The sequence below is a fragment of the Cutaneotrichosporon cavernicola genome (assembly GCF_030864355.1).
Source record: "Cutaneotrichosporon cavernicola HIS019 DNA, chromosome: 4".
NCBI lineage: Eukaryota > Fungi > Basidiomycota > Tremellomycetes > Trichosporonales > Trichosporonaceae > Cutaneotrichosporon > Cutaneotrichosporon cavernicola.
The window spans coordinates 1,924,398-1,943,226 of NC_083396.1; the positions used below are offsets into that span (position 1 = coordinate 1,924,398).

Sequence of the window (18,829 nt, forward strand, 5' to 3'; positions counted from 1 at the left end):
CCATCCTGGGGACGCCTATTAAGCCACATGACGCCAACGACCACGCGCCGCTCTCTCGGCGGTGAGACCGCCAAGCCTGACCCTTATGAGGTGCTGTACAACACGGCCGTGCAGGCCTTTGTGCGCCGCGACCATGCCAAAACGCAGGCCAGCCTCGAAAAGCTCCTCGCGCTCACCCGCAAGCTCCCCCGCGACCCAGCGCACTGGTACGACCTGAACCCAAACCCAGATGCGGACACGGCGGCAGCGGAGGAGTGGGTCACCAAGACGCTCAAGCTCGCCATCTCGGCCAACGCGTCGCTGTACTCTGATCCACCCAAGGCGTTCCAGGCCATGCCCCACTTACTGCCGCCTGCTCCGCCCACCATGATGCTCGAGTACATCCGCGACCTCTGTACCAAGACGTACGGCCAGGCGCTTCTGCCACCGCAGCTCGTGTCCACCTTCCTCCTGGCGGCGCTCAAGCTGCGGCCTGCCGAGCAGGCGCTTGCGTTCGCCCACCAGCTCGCCGAGGACTGGCTGACTGCCATTCCGGACAAGTTTGTGCTCGCCATCGCTCAGCCACACGCGGGCTCGAACAGCGCCGCCGCGAGCGCCGCGCGTAAGCGGACAGACGCCGCGCGTGAGGGATACCTGAAGGTTGTCGAGCTGTTTGTTGGCGAGGTTCTCGGCCGCGAGGGCGAGTGGGAGATGGCGCGTGGTCTTCTCGAGGGCGAGATGGTCATGGGGTCCAAGAAGAAGGAGGTGGGTTTCATCACAAATCTCGAGACTCACCCCAGGCATTGTATCGCCATCTCCGGCAGCTGGAGCAGCAGCGTTCAGTGCCGCCGTCGCCGAGCAGCTCGGGTTTCCTCCCCTCGCCAGCGACCAGTGACACGCCTACAGGGCCGGACGGGAAGCGGCGTGGTCGCGCCCACAGCGTGGCGAGCACGAGCAGCTCGAGCGAGGCGACGGCTCGTCCCGTCGGCGGTGTTGGTGGTCCATCAAAGCGACAAGTCAAGGGCAAGGGGCGCGCGGAACCTCAGGAAAGCGAGGGCGGCGACGACTCGACCATCCTCCCACCAAAGTCTGAGGCAACCGCCGTCCCGACCAAGGTTTACGTGCACCACCCACCTCCTGCACCGCGCGCCCCGACACCGGTCGACGAGCGCAGTGCGTGGTTGCGTGCAACGATGCGTATCCTCCCGTCCTCGCTCACTGCTCGCCTGGAGGCGCTCGCTGCATCCGGCTGGCTTGTCCCCGCCCTTCTCCCCATTCCCGCATTCATTGCCATTGTGCTGTTTACCATCCAGCGCCGGCGCCGCCGCGCCGCCGGCCAGGATGTTATGAGCGTCCGCGAGCGACTGCGCCAGGTACGCATGCACGGCTTGCGGCCGTGGCTCACGTACTGGCTCCGCTGGTGGGTGGAGAAGCTCAAGGGGGTGTTGAACCTCGGCACCACCATCACGTACATGTAGGGTAATGCAGTCTGAAGGTGAGCTTGTGCTGGGCTTGTGCAGACTTGTGGAGCAGGCAGTAACTGGCGGATGACTGTCTCACAGATACAGGTGGTGACATCACGCCATAGTGGGACATACCGCATAATATGCTGGAGCCTTCCATTTAGCCGCTAATCTGCTAAATGCCGCGAGCGTTACACAGCGACAAGAGGTTCGGAGCGTGTCGACAAGTGGCGGCTGACCAACTGACAAATGCTCCATGCGTTCTGGAAGTGACCGAGGCACGCTCTGGCGATCGGAAGCAGCTCGAAACATCGGCTGACGTAGAGCGTCCCCGAATATTGGGACTTTGTTACAACAGAAGAAGAATCAACACGGCTCTGACGAGTGGGTTGGACGGTCGAGAAGCTTCGTGTCCTCGTGTCATCTCGAAGCCATGCCAAGACCAAAATCTACAAACGCCGTCAGCTGACACAGTATCGAGGGATCTGGGACCCCACGACTGATGTCCATCGAGCGTCCCCTAACCCGACCATTTTCGACTCCAACGACAATGTTTCAACTGTGAGGGCGTGGGAGTGCACGTACGGCGCTGCGCCCATTTCCCATCGTTTTTCGTTTTGACGCACTTCTGACGCGGGACGCGAGGGCGGAACGAGAGGGACGCTTCACCGGCGACGCCCAAACCACAAACATCTAAACCTCCGACAGGCGCACACGCCAGAACACAATCTGACACGTACGGGGGCATGTTTTTTCCGTCTTGTGTGAAACCGTGTGCGTTGGCAGGCTGAAACGGGCGGCGGAAGACGGAAGCGACCAATTGACCTGACCAAGTTGCGGTATGCGGCATTGCTAGTAAACGGTGCGGAAGTGAGCAAGCGGCAAAGTGTGTTGGCGAATTAGTGCCAAGGCCGGGAGAAGCAGTTGTTACATTTAGGTTTGTGAATGGCAGCAGACCCGTAGCCAAAGGGCAGGCACGGGCCGGGGATCCAGGCCGGTCTGCTGAACGCTTCCCAGGATCTGGGGATCTCGGTTCTCTGGATCGCGGGATTGCGGGATCGAGATGACATGTCGTATGATGGCATTGTAAGGTATAAGGATAAGGAATGGCACGAGTGCTCGCTGGCCGTCAACAGCAATCCCACGTCACAGATCATCAGGTCGGATAAAGGTGCAATCTGTAGCTCCTGATCTTCACCGACTGATCGATCAGATCGAATAACCAATGGCACAAACAGAACTCAAGATCGGCGAATGATTGGCATTCCGGGTTTTGTTTTGCCTCGCCCCGTTGGCATTGGGCCTCTTGGGTCCCCGCCACCACCCATGAAGAATCCTTGATCCTTTACCCTAACTATTACTTGCTGCAAGTAAACAAACGGGTATTCCACTGAGACTTCGCGTTCTCCGCCATTCTCCGCATCCTCAGGAGCTAAAATGAGGCGGGGTGTGAGTCGACGACTTTGCACGGACGCACAGACCACTGTCAAGTTGCCAAAGTTTTCAAAGCGAGGAAGACGTCGAGGAATGTCACTGACTTGGGTGTCTGTCTCAGGATCCCAGGTCCCGCGGTGGATATGCGGGATCGTTGTCACTTACAAGCGGAAATCGCATGGTCGACATGTCGACATGGCCATGGGCATGACATGGGCGCCCTCGGCCGCCCCCTCTCCGCCCTCTCTCCCTCACCTCCAGCACCTCTCAGCCTCCACTCACACGCTCCATGTCCTAACCTACCCGCCACTGCACAGTCCTTCTGGTGCCTTTCATGCTCTTGTTCTAGGCATGACTTGAAGAGACCTGAAATACCCACACTCGCATCAAGGGGCGAGAGATTACATCTCAAGTTGACACTCACATGTCAAAAGAGGGACACATGGTCCGATTGGTGTTGACGTCGGTGAGCGGAAGTGCAAGCAACCGATCGACTAGGATCAGGCCGATCAGGCGAGGTTGTGCACATTCGGTTATCAGAGCGTCGCGGGCAAAGGATGGCCGGAGGTTGTATACCACGCCCAAAGGAAGTTCTAAGCAGGGGTTAGTGATGAAGGTCAGTGCTCAACTCGAGCAAGGAACGATAAGGCATGGAATGTTGACACCTTTGTTGGGACGCTGGCGCTGACGCTCAGACTTCCGCGAGTGACCAAGCTGTCCGGACCGGGTAGACAACTCCCTGCGCCCTTCCAACTTCCCGAACCAACCCGTTTTGGGTGGCAACCGAGGCGAGCGGTGCGAGCGGCAGTATCGGGCGGTAACAGAGGTAATGGATACCCAGAGAGAGGTACATAAGCTGATGCCTGAGCCAGTGCGAGTGCGGGTGCCGGGGGCAATGTGCAACAGGCAGGAGCGTAAGGAGGCGAGTGGCGCGTGTATGCGCGTCTGTGTGACTTTACAACAAGCTGTGTGTGTCTGCTAGGAGGTAAGAGAAGTTGTCAAGAGGAGTGAGGAGGGGGCAACAAACAGACGTTCAAGGGAGTGAGCTCATGGTCAACTAGTTGCGGGTAGTAATAGATGAGCAAGAGCGATGGGGGAGAATCCCGAGGGCGCCGAGGGGGCGTGAGGACGGTTTACAATTTACGATACGATACGACACACGATGCAAGAGGGCTTTTGTGTTTGTGTTCAAAGGAGGTGAGGCAAAAGGGAGCGAGGGAGCGAGGGAGTCAAGGGCAAGAGGAGGGGGGGTGTACATGGGGAAGTGGAGGATGGGACATGCACACACAATGCGGTCTACACAAATGTCCTGGTCGCTCATTTTCTCGTCACACAAACTACTATACTTTACTGTGAACACTCACTACAGAACAAAGTGAAGAAAGGGTGTTACAGTGTTGGCGCCCATCTACCCTTCAACTATTTTTTCAGTACACACTCTCTTATACATACACAACGCCCATCTTGCACAACCCCACTTGACACTTCACATCCCACACCCATACACTGTTACAGTACACTCATCCGGCCTTCGACTCAAGAGCCCCTTCCTTCCCCTCCCTCTCACTTGTCCTCTGATTTAAACCTACTTAAACACTCCCACATCGCCACTCTCTTCTCTTCTCTACTCTTCATTACTCTTCCCTCCCTTCCTCACATTCTACCCTCACCCCGCTTCTAACCACATCCTTTTCAACCCTTTCGCACAGCTCACCAACCAACCCTCTCACCATCCATTGCCCTCTTCCGCACAGTCCTCAATATTACCCTTCCCAACCTCGCCCGCTTGTCACCACTCCTTTGACCACTGGTATCACTACCATGTCACGCTACAATTCCCATAGACCCAGCCACGTCATGGCCTCCGACGACGAGGGCGATGAGCTCTCGCCCTGGCCCTTCCCTATCTCATCACCTTCGCCTCAGGCCGCAACCACGATACTCTCCACGCGCACCCTGCGCTCGCACCGGACCCGGGCCCAGAGCAAGCCACAGGTCCCACAAGTCAAAGCGCAAGTCACCCAGCCCCAGCCGGCGGCATCAGCCAGGGGGCCCAAGCGCTCAAGGCCGACGCCACGCAGGGCAAACAAGCATGCATCAGAGACGACCAACCCCGCAGCTACAACAGACACCCGAAGCCGCCGGAGCAAGCGCCCTCGCACCCCTACCCCTCTGGAGGAGAACTCTGAGGATGATGAGGGCGAGCGAGAGCGAGAGCGGGATCACGAAGCTGAAGAACCTCGCCCCCTTTCTCGCCACCGCTCTAGGTCGCGTTCTCTCTCCGTCATCCCTACCGTCGACATGCCGCCTCTCACGCACCCGGCCCCGGATGATTCTGCCGTTCGCGCTCTCGGTCTTCTACAGTCGTCACGCCCCGGTGCTGCTGCCCTCTCGCTCAACCGTGACCATCTGATCCGCATGCGCGAGGGGCACTTTGCCCGCGCACGGCCCACCCGGAAGAAGGACAAGAACCGTGACTGGAAGAATCTTACCATGTCCGAAGCTGCGTGGACGCGCCTAGAGGAGATAGGTTGTGTGACCAAGGGTCGCTCCTGGACGGCACATGAAGGCTACGACGACGATGGAAACCGTGAGTACCACCTTCTCGCCAGCTCGCTCCCGCTGACTGCTACAGCCGTCAAGCCGGACCTTCCTTATGTCATATTGACCAAGCTCGTTATCGCGTCTTCACCCCGCAAAATGCTCACTCTCAACCAGGTGTGTATTGGTTGTGGCACCCCATTAGCACCTTGTCGCCACCCCTTGTGTTCGAATGCGCCGCTGACGCGGGACAGATCTATCAAGCCATGGAAGAACGATGGCCATACTTCAAAAAGCTAGGCCAAACATTTCGTGTAAGTCTTGATTCCCATGCTTGCTCCTGCGCCCCTCACAACCTCAACTCCAAGGTTGGACTGTTGGGCTATCAATGGCTCGCTTGGATGCCAAACACCTTCTTACGTTTGTGCCTTCCCGTCTTCCGGCGAAGGCTCCTCGCGCTGACGTATAGAACTCTATCCGACACAATCTCTCCATGAACCCGGCCTTTGTCAACGTCGAACGCCCCCTAAGCGAAGGAGGTTTGGGAACTGGCAAGGGTGGCTACTGGAAGGTATCAGAGGACGTGAGTGAGATCACTTCGAACATGGTTGACGTTGCCAGACCACGACGTCTCACCGCGGGCGAGGCAAGAAGCCCCGTTTAGAGGCGCCTGCGGATGGACGCATAGCCGTTGACCTGCGCAGCCCAGCGGGTCTTCCCACAGGCAACGGACCACTGTTGGAAACGTATCCACCGCGTCCCCTGGTCCACATGCAGGCGTCATTCGGCCCTTACCCAGGCTCCGCGCATCTGTCTCCCGTCGCCTACGCCCCACCGACCATCACAGACCGCTCCTCAGTGTATTCACACGGCAGACAGCATTACCCGGAGCACGGCGACAGCAACGCGGCATTCGCAACCATCAACAGTGGCTATCATGATGTCCTGCTCAGCCCAACGCAGACGATTCCAGAGTCTTCCTCTCTCCGCTCGCCGAGCCCGGACGCAACACAACGCACGACAAGCCTTGACATCAGCCCTGGGCACTCTATTATCCCCCACCTTTCTCAGGCCCACTATCATCCAGTACACTCGGCCTACCATCAGGTTTCGCCACCTTCACTGGACTCCAGCTCGGTCTACGCGACTCAGTCTCCACCCGACCAAAGGATCACCACCCCACCCAGCGACGGCCTCATGCAGCTAGCAAACGCTGCCGCAGTGACGGACCACGCAAAGATTCTACCCGTTTTTGCACCACTAGACAACCCCACCCCCTCATTCACATCAACTCCACACCGCCTACCAAGCGTCAGAGCACTCCTCAACAGCCCGCCGCCCCGATCATCGTCATTTACTTCGTCTGCCCGACCGATCTGCGGATGACAGTGGACAAATCTTCGTATACGCATAACACATATCCAGTTGTATAGTATGGTGTTCCCATTCTCGGACTTCGCAGCGATCCAGGACATATTTGTGGTTGCTCGGGAATTGTGGCAACTTCTCTGCTCACATCCGCTCCCGACCAATAGCCCGAGTTAGCAATCAAGAGTTACCAGTAGCTCCCTTGTCAGTCAGGTTTGTCGTTACAGCTCCTCAACAGCGCTCATTTTCAGGACGCGCTTCTGCGCGCGCGCCCGCGGTTGGCTGACACTGAGGATGATGCGCTACGCCTGGACAAGTTTCGCCTCACTTGGTCTCAGCCTGCGCCATGTCAGATAGCATGTCAGAGTCAGGTACAGTGTTTTCGCTCCTGGTAATGACGGAATGTTTTTGAACGGCGCTGTGGCGCAGGGTGGAACCTACGTCTCTTCCAGCGCTGTTCAATTCAATTCCGTTGTTGGACGATGCTGGGACAAGTTTGCCAACTCTGACAACCCAACCTCACCCCAATACCTGGTTCGCGCTTTTCACGAACGCCTGTCTCATTCTGGATCTCCGGACTGCTTGTTACTTGCTTCGCCAGCAGGCTCGCTCTCCAGCTTTTACGATCGATACTTGTGCATTCTGCTTCTGACTCTCCTGCTGATCTGCTGTATCGATGTAGTACATGTTCCCAAGGATGCGCATCTAGAGCGGAACAACGGTCACGCGCGTGTGTAGAAAAAGTGGGTGTGTACAGGAAATGGGGATAATGCGAAACTCTCTATAAGGTATGCAGTGTAGTGTGGGACGACAATGCTGGATGGGTTGCGGCTGGCAAGTTGACTAGACTATGCAACTACGCCTTCTCGCCTCTTGCGGGTGGTGTGAGGCCAAACTTGGCGTACATGGGGTCGTTGGGGTCCGTGTCCGGGTGGAGCTGGACTCTTCCAGCGTACAGCTCGGTCGTGGACTGGCTCGCCTCGTGGGCGGTGGGGTTGGCGAGAGCCGAGGGGTGGCCCTGGGTCATCGTGACCCAGGTGCCGCCCGCACCCACCGAACCACCGACGAGAGTAGGTACCATGGTGAGGAGCGAGGGGAGCTGGATGTCGGCCTTGCGAAGTGCGGAATGGCGGGCACGCTGGACGATCGAAGAGGCGCTGAGGCGGCCGCCGCGGAAACGCGCGTACGTTGAAAGGTTGTCCTTGACCTTCTCGAGGGCCGGGTTGTAGATGAAGGCGTCCTTAATGTCATCCTCGTCCTCGCCCTCATCAGGCTTGACGAGTGGGAGCTGGTCGGGGTCGGGGAAGAGCTTCCACTTGACTAGGAGACGCTCGATAGGGGCCGTCGGGATGGTGCGGACGAGGGCGCCCAGCGGGATGGACAAAAAGCCGACGACGAGGGAGATGCCCCAGTCACGGCCGTTAAGACGCTGGACCTGGAAGGCAGCACCACCGACGAAGACGATGAGGATCTGGCCGCCAATCATAATGGCCATGATAGCCATGAAGTAGATGTTGCGGAAGAAGCCCTTGAAGACGTTGTACTTGCGGTCAAGGACACGGCAGTTGAGCTGGTTAAAGATCTGGCAGAAGACGAAGCAGTTGAAAACCAGCGAACGGAGCTCGGCCTCGTTGTGGTGGCTACGCTCGCCGTTGATCGTGAGGGGCAGATTGAGAATCTTGCCACCGACGAAGAAGAGGATGAGACAGACGGCAATCTGGTACGAAGCCTGCGCGATGATCATCTTCCACATGTCGACGGAGATGAGCGGGGCGTCCTTGCGGTCCGGCTTGCGCTTGAGGGAGTCGTGAGTGGCAGGGTCGGTGGCAAGGGCAAGAGCAGCGAAGGTGTCCATGATGAGGTTGACCCAGAGAAGCTGGACGGCAGTGAGGACCGAGCGCTTCTCCTCGGACGAGACCGCCGAAACGAATGTGATAACGACTGCGGTAATGTTGACCGAGATCTGGAACTGGAGGAACTTGCGGACAGCGTCGTTGACACAGCGGCCCCACATGATGGCGACGACAATGTTGGCGAACGAGTCGTCCATGAGGATAATGTCCGAGGCCTCCTTGGCGACCTCGGTACCGGCAATGCCCATGGCGAAACCGACGTTGGCGAGCTTGAGAGCAGGGCCGTCGTTGGTACCATCACCAGTGACACCGACTACCTCGCCCATCGACTTGAGCGTCTTAACCAAGAGCTTCTTGTCCTCTGGAGACGAACGCGCGAGAATCTGGAGGCGAGGGACAACCTCGAGGCGGTCGGCGTCCGAGAGCTTGCGGAAGACAGGACCCTCCATGATGATACCACCGGGCGTGAAGATGCCACACTGGCGGGAGATGGAACGGGCAGTAAGGACGTTGTCACCAGTGCACATTTTGACAGCAACGGAGGCGCCCTGGCACTCGGCAACGGCCTGCTGGACACCGGGACGCAGAGGGTCCTCGATACCGACGACACCGATGAGGGTGAGATTGCACGAGGTGAGCTCGAAGGGTACGTCCTCCGGGCCCATGCCCTCGGCGCCTACGGGCGGCCACTGCTCGAAGTCGCGGTAGCAGAGAGCGAGCGTGCGGAGAGTCTGGTCGGCGTAGAAGATAATGGTCTTGGCGATGTTCTGGGCAGCTGCGTCGTCGTAAGGAAGGACCGAGACACCGGGGGTGGGCTGCGCCCGGACGTTGACATAGGAAGTGCACTTCTTGGTGAGGACCTCGGAGGCACCCTTGACGTAGATGCGGTACTTGCCCTCAGGGGTCTTGATCACGACGCCCATGGCCTTGAGCTCGGACGAGAACGGGATCATCTGGACGACCCCGGCGTGGTCACGTGTGTCCTTGTAGTCTGCCCAGCCGAGATCCTGTGCGAAACGAAGAAGAGCAGTCTCGGTCTTGGAACCAACAAACTCCTTGACACCCTCGGGGTTCGTGTCCTCAAATGCGGTCGAGTTGATGCAGATGGCCTCGTTGAACAGAGTCTGCAGCTCCGGCGATGCGATGCCGTTCATCTCCTCCATGTCGAAGCCAAAGTCGTCGCGGTCGGCCTCACTAAGGCCCGCGATCGAGCGCTCCTGGTTGTCCTCGAGGTTGCGAACAAACTTGCCGTGGACGCCGAGCGAGCCGGCGACGACGGTCATGACGTTCTGGGTGAGAGTACCAGTCTTGTCCGTGCAGATGACAGTGGCGTGGCCCATGGTCTCGCACGAACCGAGAACACGGACGAGCAGGTTCTGCGCGGTCATGCGCTTGGTGGCAAAGGCCAGGGCGAGGGTGACGGCGAGAGGAAGACCCTCGGGCACGGCCACGACAACGAGAGTGATCGAGATAATGAGAATCTCGACAAACGACTGGGCCTTCTTCTGCGCGAGGTTGTCCCTTTCGGTACCCCAGAAATCGCGAGGCTTTGTGCCAAGTTGGACGAAGAAGCGGATCATGAGTGAGCCGAACAGGATAAGGCCGGCGGCACCACCGCAAATGGCGATCAGCTCGGCGAGATAGTTAAGCTTGATCTGGAGTGGCGTCTCCTCGCTTTCGGTACGCATGGACATCATGATGCGGCCGTTGAAAGACGTGGTGCCGACAGCGATGACAACGTACGATCCGACGCCCTCGAGGACCTTGGCGCCGGAAATAACAAAGCAGTCGAGCTTGCCACGGGCTCCAGGAGCGAGGTTGTTTTTCTCGGCGACGCACTCGTCATAGGTGGACTTCTTGATTGCGTCCGACTCGCCGGTAGCACCCGACTCGTCGCAACGAACACCGTGGCCGCGCAGGAAGACACCGTCGACTGGGACCACCTCTCCGGGCTCAACGAGGGCAATGTCACCAACAACAACGTCACGGACGTTGATGACCTGCTCCTGGCCGTTGCGGATCACCTTCATGGACCGGTCCTCACGCTTGTCGTTAAGTTCCTTGAACTGGCGCTCCTTCTGCCAATCGTTGATGGAACCGACGAGGACAACAATGAGGACAGCGACGATAATCGCGACACCCTCGACCCAGTCGACCCTGGGCGGATAGCAACCCTGGGGACAGTCATCAGAGTAGACGAGCTCGTGGGAGCCGCCGAGATCGCTGTAGAGACCAAGAGCAAGCGAAATGACCGCAACAACCGAAAGAAGAATCTATTGTTAGCCAGCTGGTTGCAAGCGAGGTACTCACGATAACCTTGTCCTTGAACGCCATCCACATGAGCTGCAGGAGCGTCTTGGACGGGCGGTGGGGGAGGTCGTTTGGGCCGTAAATGCGGCGGCGGTCCTCCATCGAGGTGCGCCACTGCGCTCCCTGACCTGGCATGTCCGACGAGCTGCGGGGAGCACCTGCGTTGGACCCATCAGTGCACAGACCCACGTTCGGGTCTACGCCAAGTCCATTTAGGAGACCGTCAACGCCGCCAATCTTCTCCAGATCATCGAGCGATTTGGGGTCGACGAGCATGGCGAGGCGCGTCGGCTTCTCGGCAAAGGGCGTTGGGTCGGTCGTGTCGTTTTCCGGGTCGGGGTGCGACATGGGGGGAGGGGCTTTGTTCTTCTTGCCCTTCTTCTTGTCGTCCTCAGCTTCGTCCTCCAACTTGGTGGTCGCTGGCGAGAAGCTGGGCTTTTCGGTATTGGTGGACCAAGTGCTGTTGGAGACACTACGCTGATGTTCGCTTATGGGCTCGAGGCCGTCGCTCGTGGGGCTCCCGGTCTCGTCATTAACTTTGACAGACGAGGTCGAGTTCGCGGTGAGCGTTGGTGAGGGAGGCGTCAGAGCCGCTGCCGGGTGAGCACCGATGGGGGAGAGGTGGGTCGGGTCGCTGGCTTGCGAAGCGGAGCGACGATGACGCTGGGGCGTCCCAGGCGTGCCAGCATCGGAAGGGGGCTGAGGACCGTCGAGGTCGGTCGTGACGATGACCGGGGGAGGATTGGGTGGCATGGTTGCCAGTCGGTCGGGCGCCGATGAGCAACTACGGTTGGGTGCAGAGGGAGGTGAGTGACAGTAGGGGGTGAACGGGTGGGAGGTGGAAGAGGGTGGCGAGGGAGCGTGTGTTGTTGGCTCTAGTAGTTAAAAGATGGACAGTTTATGAGACAAATGGATCTGTGTGTGCGAGATGTAAAAGGATTGGACGAGAGTTTAAGCAGATGTTGAAGAAGGAGGTCAAAAGATGGTTGCAAAGTGTTGGAATAGGTTATTGCCTGGTGGAGGGGTTGGGTTGGGATTGAGGCGGTGCAATTGTTGGGAGGGTGTTTTGGTGACGCCGCCGATGAGATGGGCTGATCGGCTGGCTGTATGGGTTGACCAGCTGCAAGCTGTAGCTGACCAAGTTGGTGTATTGTAGCTGGGTAGCGCTGGAGTAGCGTTACTTCCTTGAGTGGCGGCGCGGCAGGAGCTGTGCAGGAGCTGAACACGAGCTGAATACGAGTTGCGATAGCTTGACAAGAGGGCGCGGGTCGGGGAAGGTAGAGTAACACGATCACAGTTGAAAGCTTGGGTAATTGGGTAAGGACAATATCAACCCAGGTCTGGTCCTAGTTGCCCCTTCCTGCCCTGGCTTGGCGTGACGAGGCTGTCCTTATGTCTCAGTTTTGAATTCGCTTCCGCTTGTCCTCAAACTACAAGATCACTCTTTGTGTCCCCACAAATTACCTTGTAATCACCCTCGTTCCACTCCCGACCCTCATTTCCTTATTGGCCGATTAAAATCTCTCACTCTTGGCTGACACGCCAAACCGCCTTGGCACCGGCCTCATTAACCCGCACTCCATCTCAGGCCGACTTGCTTGGCATGGCGCGTCATTCAGCGGCCCGGCCGGACCTCACCTCACCTACAAGCATGGAAATCATTTCCAAAGGCTCACAGCTACATTCCCTCTGTAGCGAAGAGTAATGTCGACGCGTCGATGAATACCTCCCAGTTTAATCCGCAGCCACTGACAGATCCGCAGCCATAAGTGAGAGTGGCAAACCAACCCCTCCTGGTCCTGCACCCATACAGATTGAGGCGGTGCAGGGCCTGGCCCTTAATCCAAGGGACCTCGCATGTGGAGCGTCCTTTTTTTGGTGCACACTTGGTTAGGCAGACCCTGAATGCCAGAAGGCTGGTCCTCGCACGTGGGTGTGGCGTCGCATTCCTCCGGTGCCCTTGCAAAGCCGACGCGATAGGAGGGTAGAAGTAGAACGAGGCCTGCCAGCAACTACTGCCAGACGCGATTACGCGTGTCGATCTCTTCAAGGAACAGTTACGCAGCCGAAGAACAATTTCGTCACCGTTGGTCGGCATCGGAGGCCCACCGAACCTCCCGAAGTTGAAGAATGATCTGCACTACTGTAATGAACCGGACATGCCCGACAGACGCGAACTTTGAGAGCCTGAGAGGCGGCGGGGCCCGCCTTCTTCGGGTATCCCCGATCGTGACGTAGTGTGTGTGGTGTGTGTGGCCATGTGTGGTCTATGAGCTGTAAGTGGAATACGGCACTAGTTGATCGAGAGACTAACCTGTTTATGAACCGCGCAACCGAGATCATTCTGGCTGCAATCAGCCATGGCATCCAGAAGGCAGAAGGGCAGAAGCTTTAGTGCGTAGCCAGCCCACAGCTTCGGCACCAACCATGAGTTCCGCACTGACCAGACAGGGGAGGTACATGCTGGCATTACCAACGCGTAGCCATATTGGGCCGTAGACCATGTTGGGCAACATGTGCTTCGTATTGGCGGCGAGGAAAATCCGTCTTGGCTCGGCAGAGCTGCCGAAGTAGAAACGAGCATGTTGGTAATGTTGGCCCAAGGACGTGGTGCATGGTACATTGGCATCGCGTATTCCTGAGGATCTGGGGATTCAGCCGTACTGGCCGTATCCGGTACGGGTGGAAAGCGCGCGCAAGCATGTTAGGGCGCCACGAGTGCCGTGGTTTCTCTGCGATCGACTGTTCTACTGCAGGTGTAGCGAGCGCAGCTCGCACAGTATGTTATGCCGCTGCGTAGTATGGGTTTCGTGTGGTTTCTGTTGCAGATGGCCTAGTGAATAGGTGATGGAATGCGGATCCTGGTTACTACATATGATTGACATTCGTAGCCTCTCGACCTTCCTTCCCTTCACAATTGCCCATCTTCTCTTCCAGTCCCGTCTGCGTTCCACTCTCACACTCTTGCTCTGTCGACCCCTCAGATCTTTACGCCTGTAACCTCTCCGCTAACCATCTCACTACTTGACCATGCCTAAGCACAAGCAGCAGTTTTGGATCGAGGTACCCCCTCTCCCGGCTTGGGCTGCGCGGGCCAAGTCAGTGCCAGGAAGCTTCCTACCTGCCTCGTACACCAACCGCCTGACCATGACTCACACAGACCGATCTCCTCGCCCTCATGGCATGTTGAGGGCGAGACGGCCGATGATTTCGCCTTCTCGGATGAGGACTATTTCTCGCAAGAAGCCCGGCAGGTGAGTCAGCAAAGTTCGGCGAGGCAGGAGGCAGGTTACAGCCCACTTCATCATCGCCCGAATTCGACCTCGTGTGGACACGTTCTCCCTGTTTATCGTGTCGTCCCTCGATTCACATTCCATGGTTCTCACTCTCCGTCCTATCTTCTGGTCCCTGTTCTTCTAACCACGTCGCCACCTCACCAATTGACATACTGACATACTCAACTATAGCGTACATGTACAGGCTACGATAATACATCGTGGAACGTACTCCCTTCTGCGACCATCAGGCATCTACCATCGCCGTCCTCGTAAGCGTCGGCTACTAAACCCAACTCACCCAGACACTCCTCGTCAGAGGACGCCGAAGGTGAAACGGAAGACGACTTCCACGAGAGCAAGAGCGACATCCGTACCCCCCCCTCCCCCACATCCACATCCCCTCCTCCGTTCGCCGCTCCTCCCCAGCAGCTACCCACGCCTCTAACCGCAGGCCGAGACGGACCCCAACTGACACCTCGCGACTTGATCATCCGCGACCGTATCTTGGAGCGGAGGATGCAGGTTAGCTAAGCGAGTTTCTACCGCAGCTGACTCCAGATACTAACTGTCCGCCAGGCGTTCTTCAAGGGCAGCCCATTCGCCAAGAGCCGAGAACGCAAATACTTCAAGACGATCACCACCTGTCTCGCGCTCACGCCCGACCTCTTCAGCGCAACTGAATATGACGCTTTCGGCGGGCCAGACGTGCATGCGGCATACGCTTACACTTCCAACCCGCGCACACGCAACTCTCTGCGTGCGTGGGCGTGCGTTGAGGTCGGGTGGGCTTCTGAGCTTGTAAGGTGTTGCATGGCCCTCAAGAGCTAACACAGGCTCGCAGGTACTACATCCTGTATGACGAGTGGATCCGCTGGTCGCTGGATACCACCTCTTTCGTTTATCCGCGCCATGACACATTCAGCGTTCCCCGCCGTCTCTGGCCTATTAACCTGCCACGGGGGGTGGCCGGGACTTTGTACCCCTTCATGCTCGAGAAAGGCGTGGGGTACGCTGCATTGAGCAACCCCAGGCTCGAGAATAGCCTTCCACCGATCGACAAGTTGCTGCGGCACTACCCCGCTGTGATGTTGCGCGCGAACCAGCGCCTTCGTGGGGCGGAGGAGTGTGTGTTAAGTGCGAGATTGTTGTGACATTCCGCAGTGCCGCTGCGGCGAATTCCGCCTATCCACACTCCAGTTCGTTGTAGTCTTGCGCCTGGCAACCCTGCATACTTCATGTCATCAGTACGATATACGTGATAGCCGTACTTCATTGAGACCGAATCCACCCGAAATTGCCTGCCCTGGTTCGGTCTGGCGTCGATGCTTGCTCATCACTTGCGGTGTCTTTCAGCTGGTGGAGGCCGACCGGCCATCTGGCCCAGAACGCGCCGGCTATATCATGACTTGGTCCTCGAGACGCTCCCTCTTGTCAACACCTCCCGCGGCTACATCACCCTCTGCGTCAGCTCCAACACCGTCTCCAACTCTCCTCACACCCCTCACCATCCTCTCACCATGCACATCGCCTACCTTGGACTGGGCAACATGGGCACCGAGATCTCCTCGCGCCTGGCAACCTTCTCAAAGGCCAACAACCACATGCTGACAGTCTGGAACCGCAGCCAGGACAAGTATGGTTATCTTCGCGCCAAGATTGATGCCACTTTCGCCAAAGACCTGGAGGAGATCAAGGGCGCCGATGTCGTCTTCTTGATGGTGTTGAACGACAAGGCGAGCGCGGATGTGCTGGGCCGGGTTCTGGAGGTGTGTCCGACTGCGATTGTGGTCGACCAGAGTAGTGTGAATCCCAAGACGAGCAGTAAGTCAAAAGCAGCAAGAGGAGAGGTGGCTAATGACAGTCGCGAATGAGAAGGCCGCCGCTGCCACGGGGGCGCGATACCTCGCCGCACCTGTTTTCGGGCGTCCCGACGCAGCCGCGGCGGGCAAACTCATCCAAGTCGTGAGCGGGGACAAGGAGGCGCAGGAGACTGTTCGGCCACTGTTTGACGTGTCGGCGCGTGCAGTCGTTAACACCGGAGAAGAGGTGTACAAGGGTGAGTGCTACTTGGGGAGGACAGTGGGTGTGAGAGTGAATGCTTCCTGGGCTTCTGGCTCGTCATCTCACCGAGTTATCAGTCACCCGCTGACCCCAGCTACCACCGTCAAGCTCATGGGCAACGCCATGATCCTCGGCATGATGGAGATGCTTGCAGAGGTGTATGCGCTCGGTGACGCAACTGGCATCGAACCGGACGTGTTTCAGCAGTTTGTGGAGATGTTCTTCCCAACCCCCAGTTACCAGGTGTACGGGCGCAAGATTGGGCAGGGGAGCTTTAGTGCGGCCGGCGGGTTCCGGCTCGAGGGCGGCCTGAAGGGTGAGTCGCGAGTCGCGGCATGACTTGGCTGACACCAGACGCAAACAACATCCTCTCTGTCGGCGCAGATCTCGGCCACCCCGTCCCTCTACCCACCATTGAGCTCGCAAAGAAGCATATGCTCCGTGCGGTCGAGATGGGCGGGCAGGACCAGGATTGGAGCTCGCTCAGCGCGGCTGTGCGGGAGGAGGCCAACCTCGAGCCGTACTTGAGTGAGTCGTTGGGTCGGGTGGCTAGCTGACGTGAAGAGAAGGAGGAGAAGTAGGCGGTACGGATGGATCTGCAGAGCTGCAGAAGTTGCTGATTCAGGTCACCTGAATGTACAGCGGCGCGGGGCTGGTGTTTGGTGTGGACGGGCGGCGAAAGCCCAGATAGCACCTGATACACCTGTCACACCACATCAGATACGCATGCCTGCTGCGTGTCCGTTAGTGTTCCTGTTACAGACTCCTGTCCTCTCAAGTTATTCCGCGCCTGGTTTTTGTTTGTCTTGGCTTATATCTGCTTCTCTGGGATCCACATTCCTCCTCATTTCCATGATAAAACGCAGGACCGCACGGGGGCGGGAAGCCGTAAGCCGCGCCGGGGGGGTTTGTTTTTCCGCTGTTGTCTTGTGCGTGACCACCCCTCCCACTCCCTCCCATCCTGAATCTTTCGGGCTCGGGATCTCCCCAGTTTCATCCTCAAAATTGGAACCAAACATTACTGAACGCAACTACTTGTGGCCAAATCTTGCATTCTTGGCATCTTGAGGTCTTTGACTCGTGCCTGTGTACACCGAGGAGTGCCGTAAACTTTGCAGGTGATATTACGCGCAATACGAGGCACGCCGTAACTTCGCAACCCGCCTTTCGTCGTAGCTCACGTCGCTCACGTCACCAGCGAAACTAACCCTTATGCTGGGATCCAGGTGGGGAACCGCGCCTGGAACCGCGCCCGGAACCGCGCCCGGATTCACACCGCAATGTATGGGGCTGGTAGCTCACGCAGCACGATGCTCATTCTCAAGCTCAGATGGCAAGTGGAGCTGTCATTTCAATGAATTGAATCCTCTTTCGCCTCATCAGCTCTTCACATCATACTCCATGTTCCGCGCAACATTGTTGCTGCTGGCTGCGAGCGCCCTGGCGCTGCCTGCGCCAGTGCCCTCGCCATCGCCATCACTTTCCCTCACGGTCAATGTGTTGGCTGAACAGGAAGTCCTCCGTCCTGATCCCACGACGACCACTACACGCCGAAAAAAGAAGACTTCCACAGCCCCCTCCGAGAGTGCCACCGACACTTCACCCACTTCGCCATCTCCCGTTCCCTCAGAAGTGTTCACCTCCCCCGTCCCCTCAGAAGCATCTCCCGCCTCGGCCGCCCCACCTGGTCCCACGTTCACACCTAACCCCAATCCCTTCATCGACCCCGCTACTCCGACAAACGGTACCTCGTCCTCGTCCAATTTCACCGCCACTGTTCAGCCCCAGAGCATTGTCAGCACGAGCGGGACCCCCGGCCTCGTTGTCGTCACTGAAGTCCTGACGGTCACAGCCAACCCGAACGGGCAGGATAATGGGGCAAAGGTGTACTTTCCCAGTGCGCTGAACTACTGTGAGTCGTATATGTGCCCATCTGGGGTCCACGGGCAGCCTCTCGCCTACGGGCCCACTCTCGTGGCATCTGCGCTAATCCCAGGGGTCATGCACGCACTTTCTGTCATTGAGTGGGCGCCGGCCCTCCCTGTCCCCGTCGATATTCGGTTGACAAGTCCCGACACAGACCTGCTGGTATACGACTACCTCCTCAGTTCAAATGTGCCAGCGGGGTTTAGCAGTCTGGCGCTCAGCGTCATGGAGCCGTGAGTATCTCGGGAGGCGAGGGAAGATCAATGAGAGCAACCGAACCCACTACTGACTCCAGCGCACATCCCGCCAAAGGATACCAGCTTCTTGTGGCAGACCATGAGAACGGCACGAGTACGTCCCCATCATACACAATGGCTTACCCAGTCTACTCTACATCGGAAATGTTCGAGATCAAGAAAGCCGGGACCAGTGTGCTTGTTCCTGCCGGCTATGCCGCCGCAACACAGAGCGGCGGAATCATCGCGCAGGCCTCGGGTGCGAGCATGATGTGGTCAACCGCAACTGCAACTGCCATCGTTGCGCTCGCTCTCGGGGCGCTGTGGCTCTAAGCCATCAAAAAAACAACCAAAACTGCCACATAGACGGACACTTGGAC

The 18,829-nt window shown here is 58.0% G+C and overlaps 6 protein-coding genes across 6 annotated transcripts; 5 read left to right on the forward strand and 1 right to left on the reverse strand.

Moving 5' to 3' along the window:
* Positions 1 to 27: 27 nt before the first annotated feature.
* CcaverHIS019_0407430 (uncharacterized protein) lies at positions 28 to 1,457 on the forward strand (the record flags this gene model as incomplete). The annotated part of the gene is made up of 2 exons (XM_060600612.1): positions 28 to 744; positions 780 to 1,457. 2 exons carry the CDS (start codon positions 28 to 30, stop codon positions 1,455 to 1,457), a joined length of 1,395 nt encoding a protein of 464 aa, XP_060457188.1.
* A 3,240-nt stretch (positions 1,458 to 4,697) lies between these two features.
* On the forward strand, positions 4,698 to 6,448 carry CcaverHIS019_0407440 (uncharacterized protein; the record flags this gene model as incomplete). Its single annotated transcript, XM_060600613.1, has 5 exons — positions 4,698 to 5,466; positions 5,512 to 5,594; positions 5,887 to 6,000; positions 6,039 to 6,345; positions 6,381 to 6,448. 5 exons carry the CDS (start codon positions 4,698 to 4,700, stop codon positions 6,446 to 6,448), a joined length of 1,341 nt encoding a protein of 446 aa, XP_060457189.1.
* A 1,193-nt stretch (positions 6,449 to 7,641) lies between these two features.
* On the reverse strand, positions 7,642 to 11,701 carry PMC1 (uncharacterized protein; the record flags this gene model as incomplete). Its single annotated transcript, XM_060600614.1, has 2 exons — positions 7,642 to 10,911; positions 10,949 to 11,701. 2 exons carry the CDS (start codon positions 11,699 to 11,701, stop codon positions 7,642 to 7,644), a joined length of 4,023 nt encoding a protein of 1,340 aa, XP_060457190.1.
* A 2,277-nt stretch (positions 11,702 to 13,978) lies between these two features.
* CcaverHIS019_0407460 (uncharacterized protein) lies at positions 13,979 to 15,054 on the forward strand (the record flags this gene model as incomplete). The annotated part of the gene is made up of 3 exons (XM_060600615.1): positions 13,979 to 14,046; positions 14,109 to 14,202; positions 14,785 to 15,054. The coding sequence occupies 3 exons, from the start codon at positions 13,979 to 13,981 to the stop codon at positions 15,052 to 15,054; spliced, it is 432 nt and encodes a 143-aa protein (XP_060457191.1).
* Positions 15,055 to 15,743: 689 nt separating this feature from the next.
* On the forward strand, positions 15,744 to 16,868 carry CcaverHIS019_0407470 (uncharacterized protein; the record flags this gene model as incomplete). The annotated part of the gene is made up of 5 exons (XM_060600616.1): positions 15,744 to 16,047; positions 16,088 to 16,282; positions 16,382 to 16,603; positions 16,642 to 16,815; positions 16,852 to 16,868. 5 exons carry the CDS (start codon positions 15,744 to 15,746, stop codon positions 16,866 to 16,868), a joined length of 912 nt encoding a protein of 303 aa, XP_060457192.1.
* An 820-nt stretch (positions 16,869 to 17,688) lies between these two features.
* CcaverHIS019_0407480 (uncharacterized protein) lies at positions 17,689 to 18,782 on the forward strand (the record flags this gene model as incomplete). Its single annotated transcript, XM_060600617.1, has 4 exons — positions 17,689 to 18,199; positions 18,284 to 18,446; positions 18,509 to 18,564; positions 18,598 to 18,782. 4 exons carry the CDS (start codon positions 17,689 to 17,691, stop codon positions 18,780 to 18,782), a joined length of 915 nt encoding a protein of 304 aa, XP_060457193.1.
* Between the last annotated feature and the right edge of the window lie 47 nt (positions 18,783 to 18,829).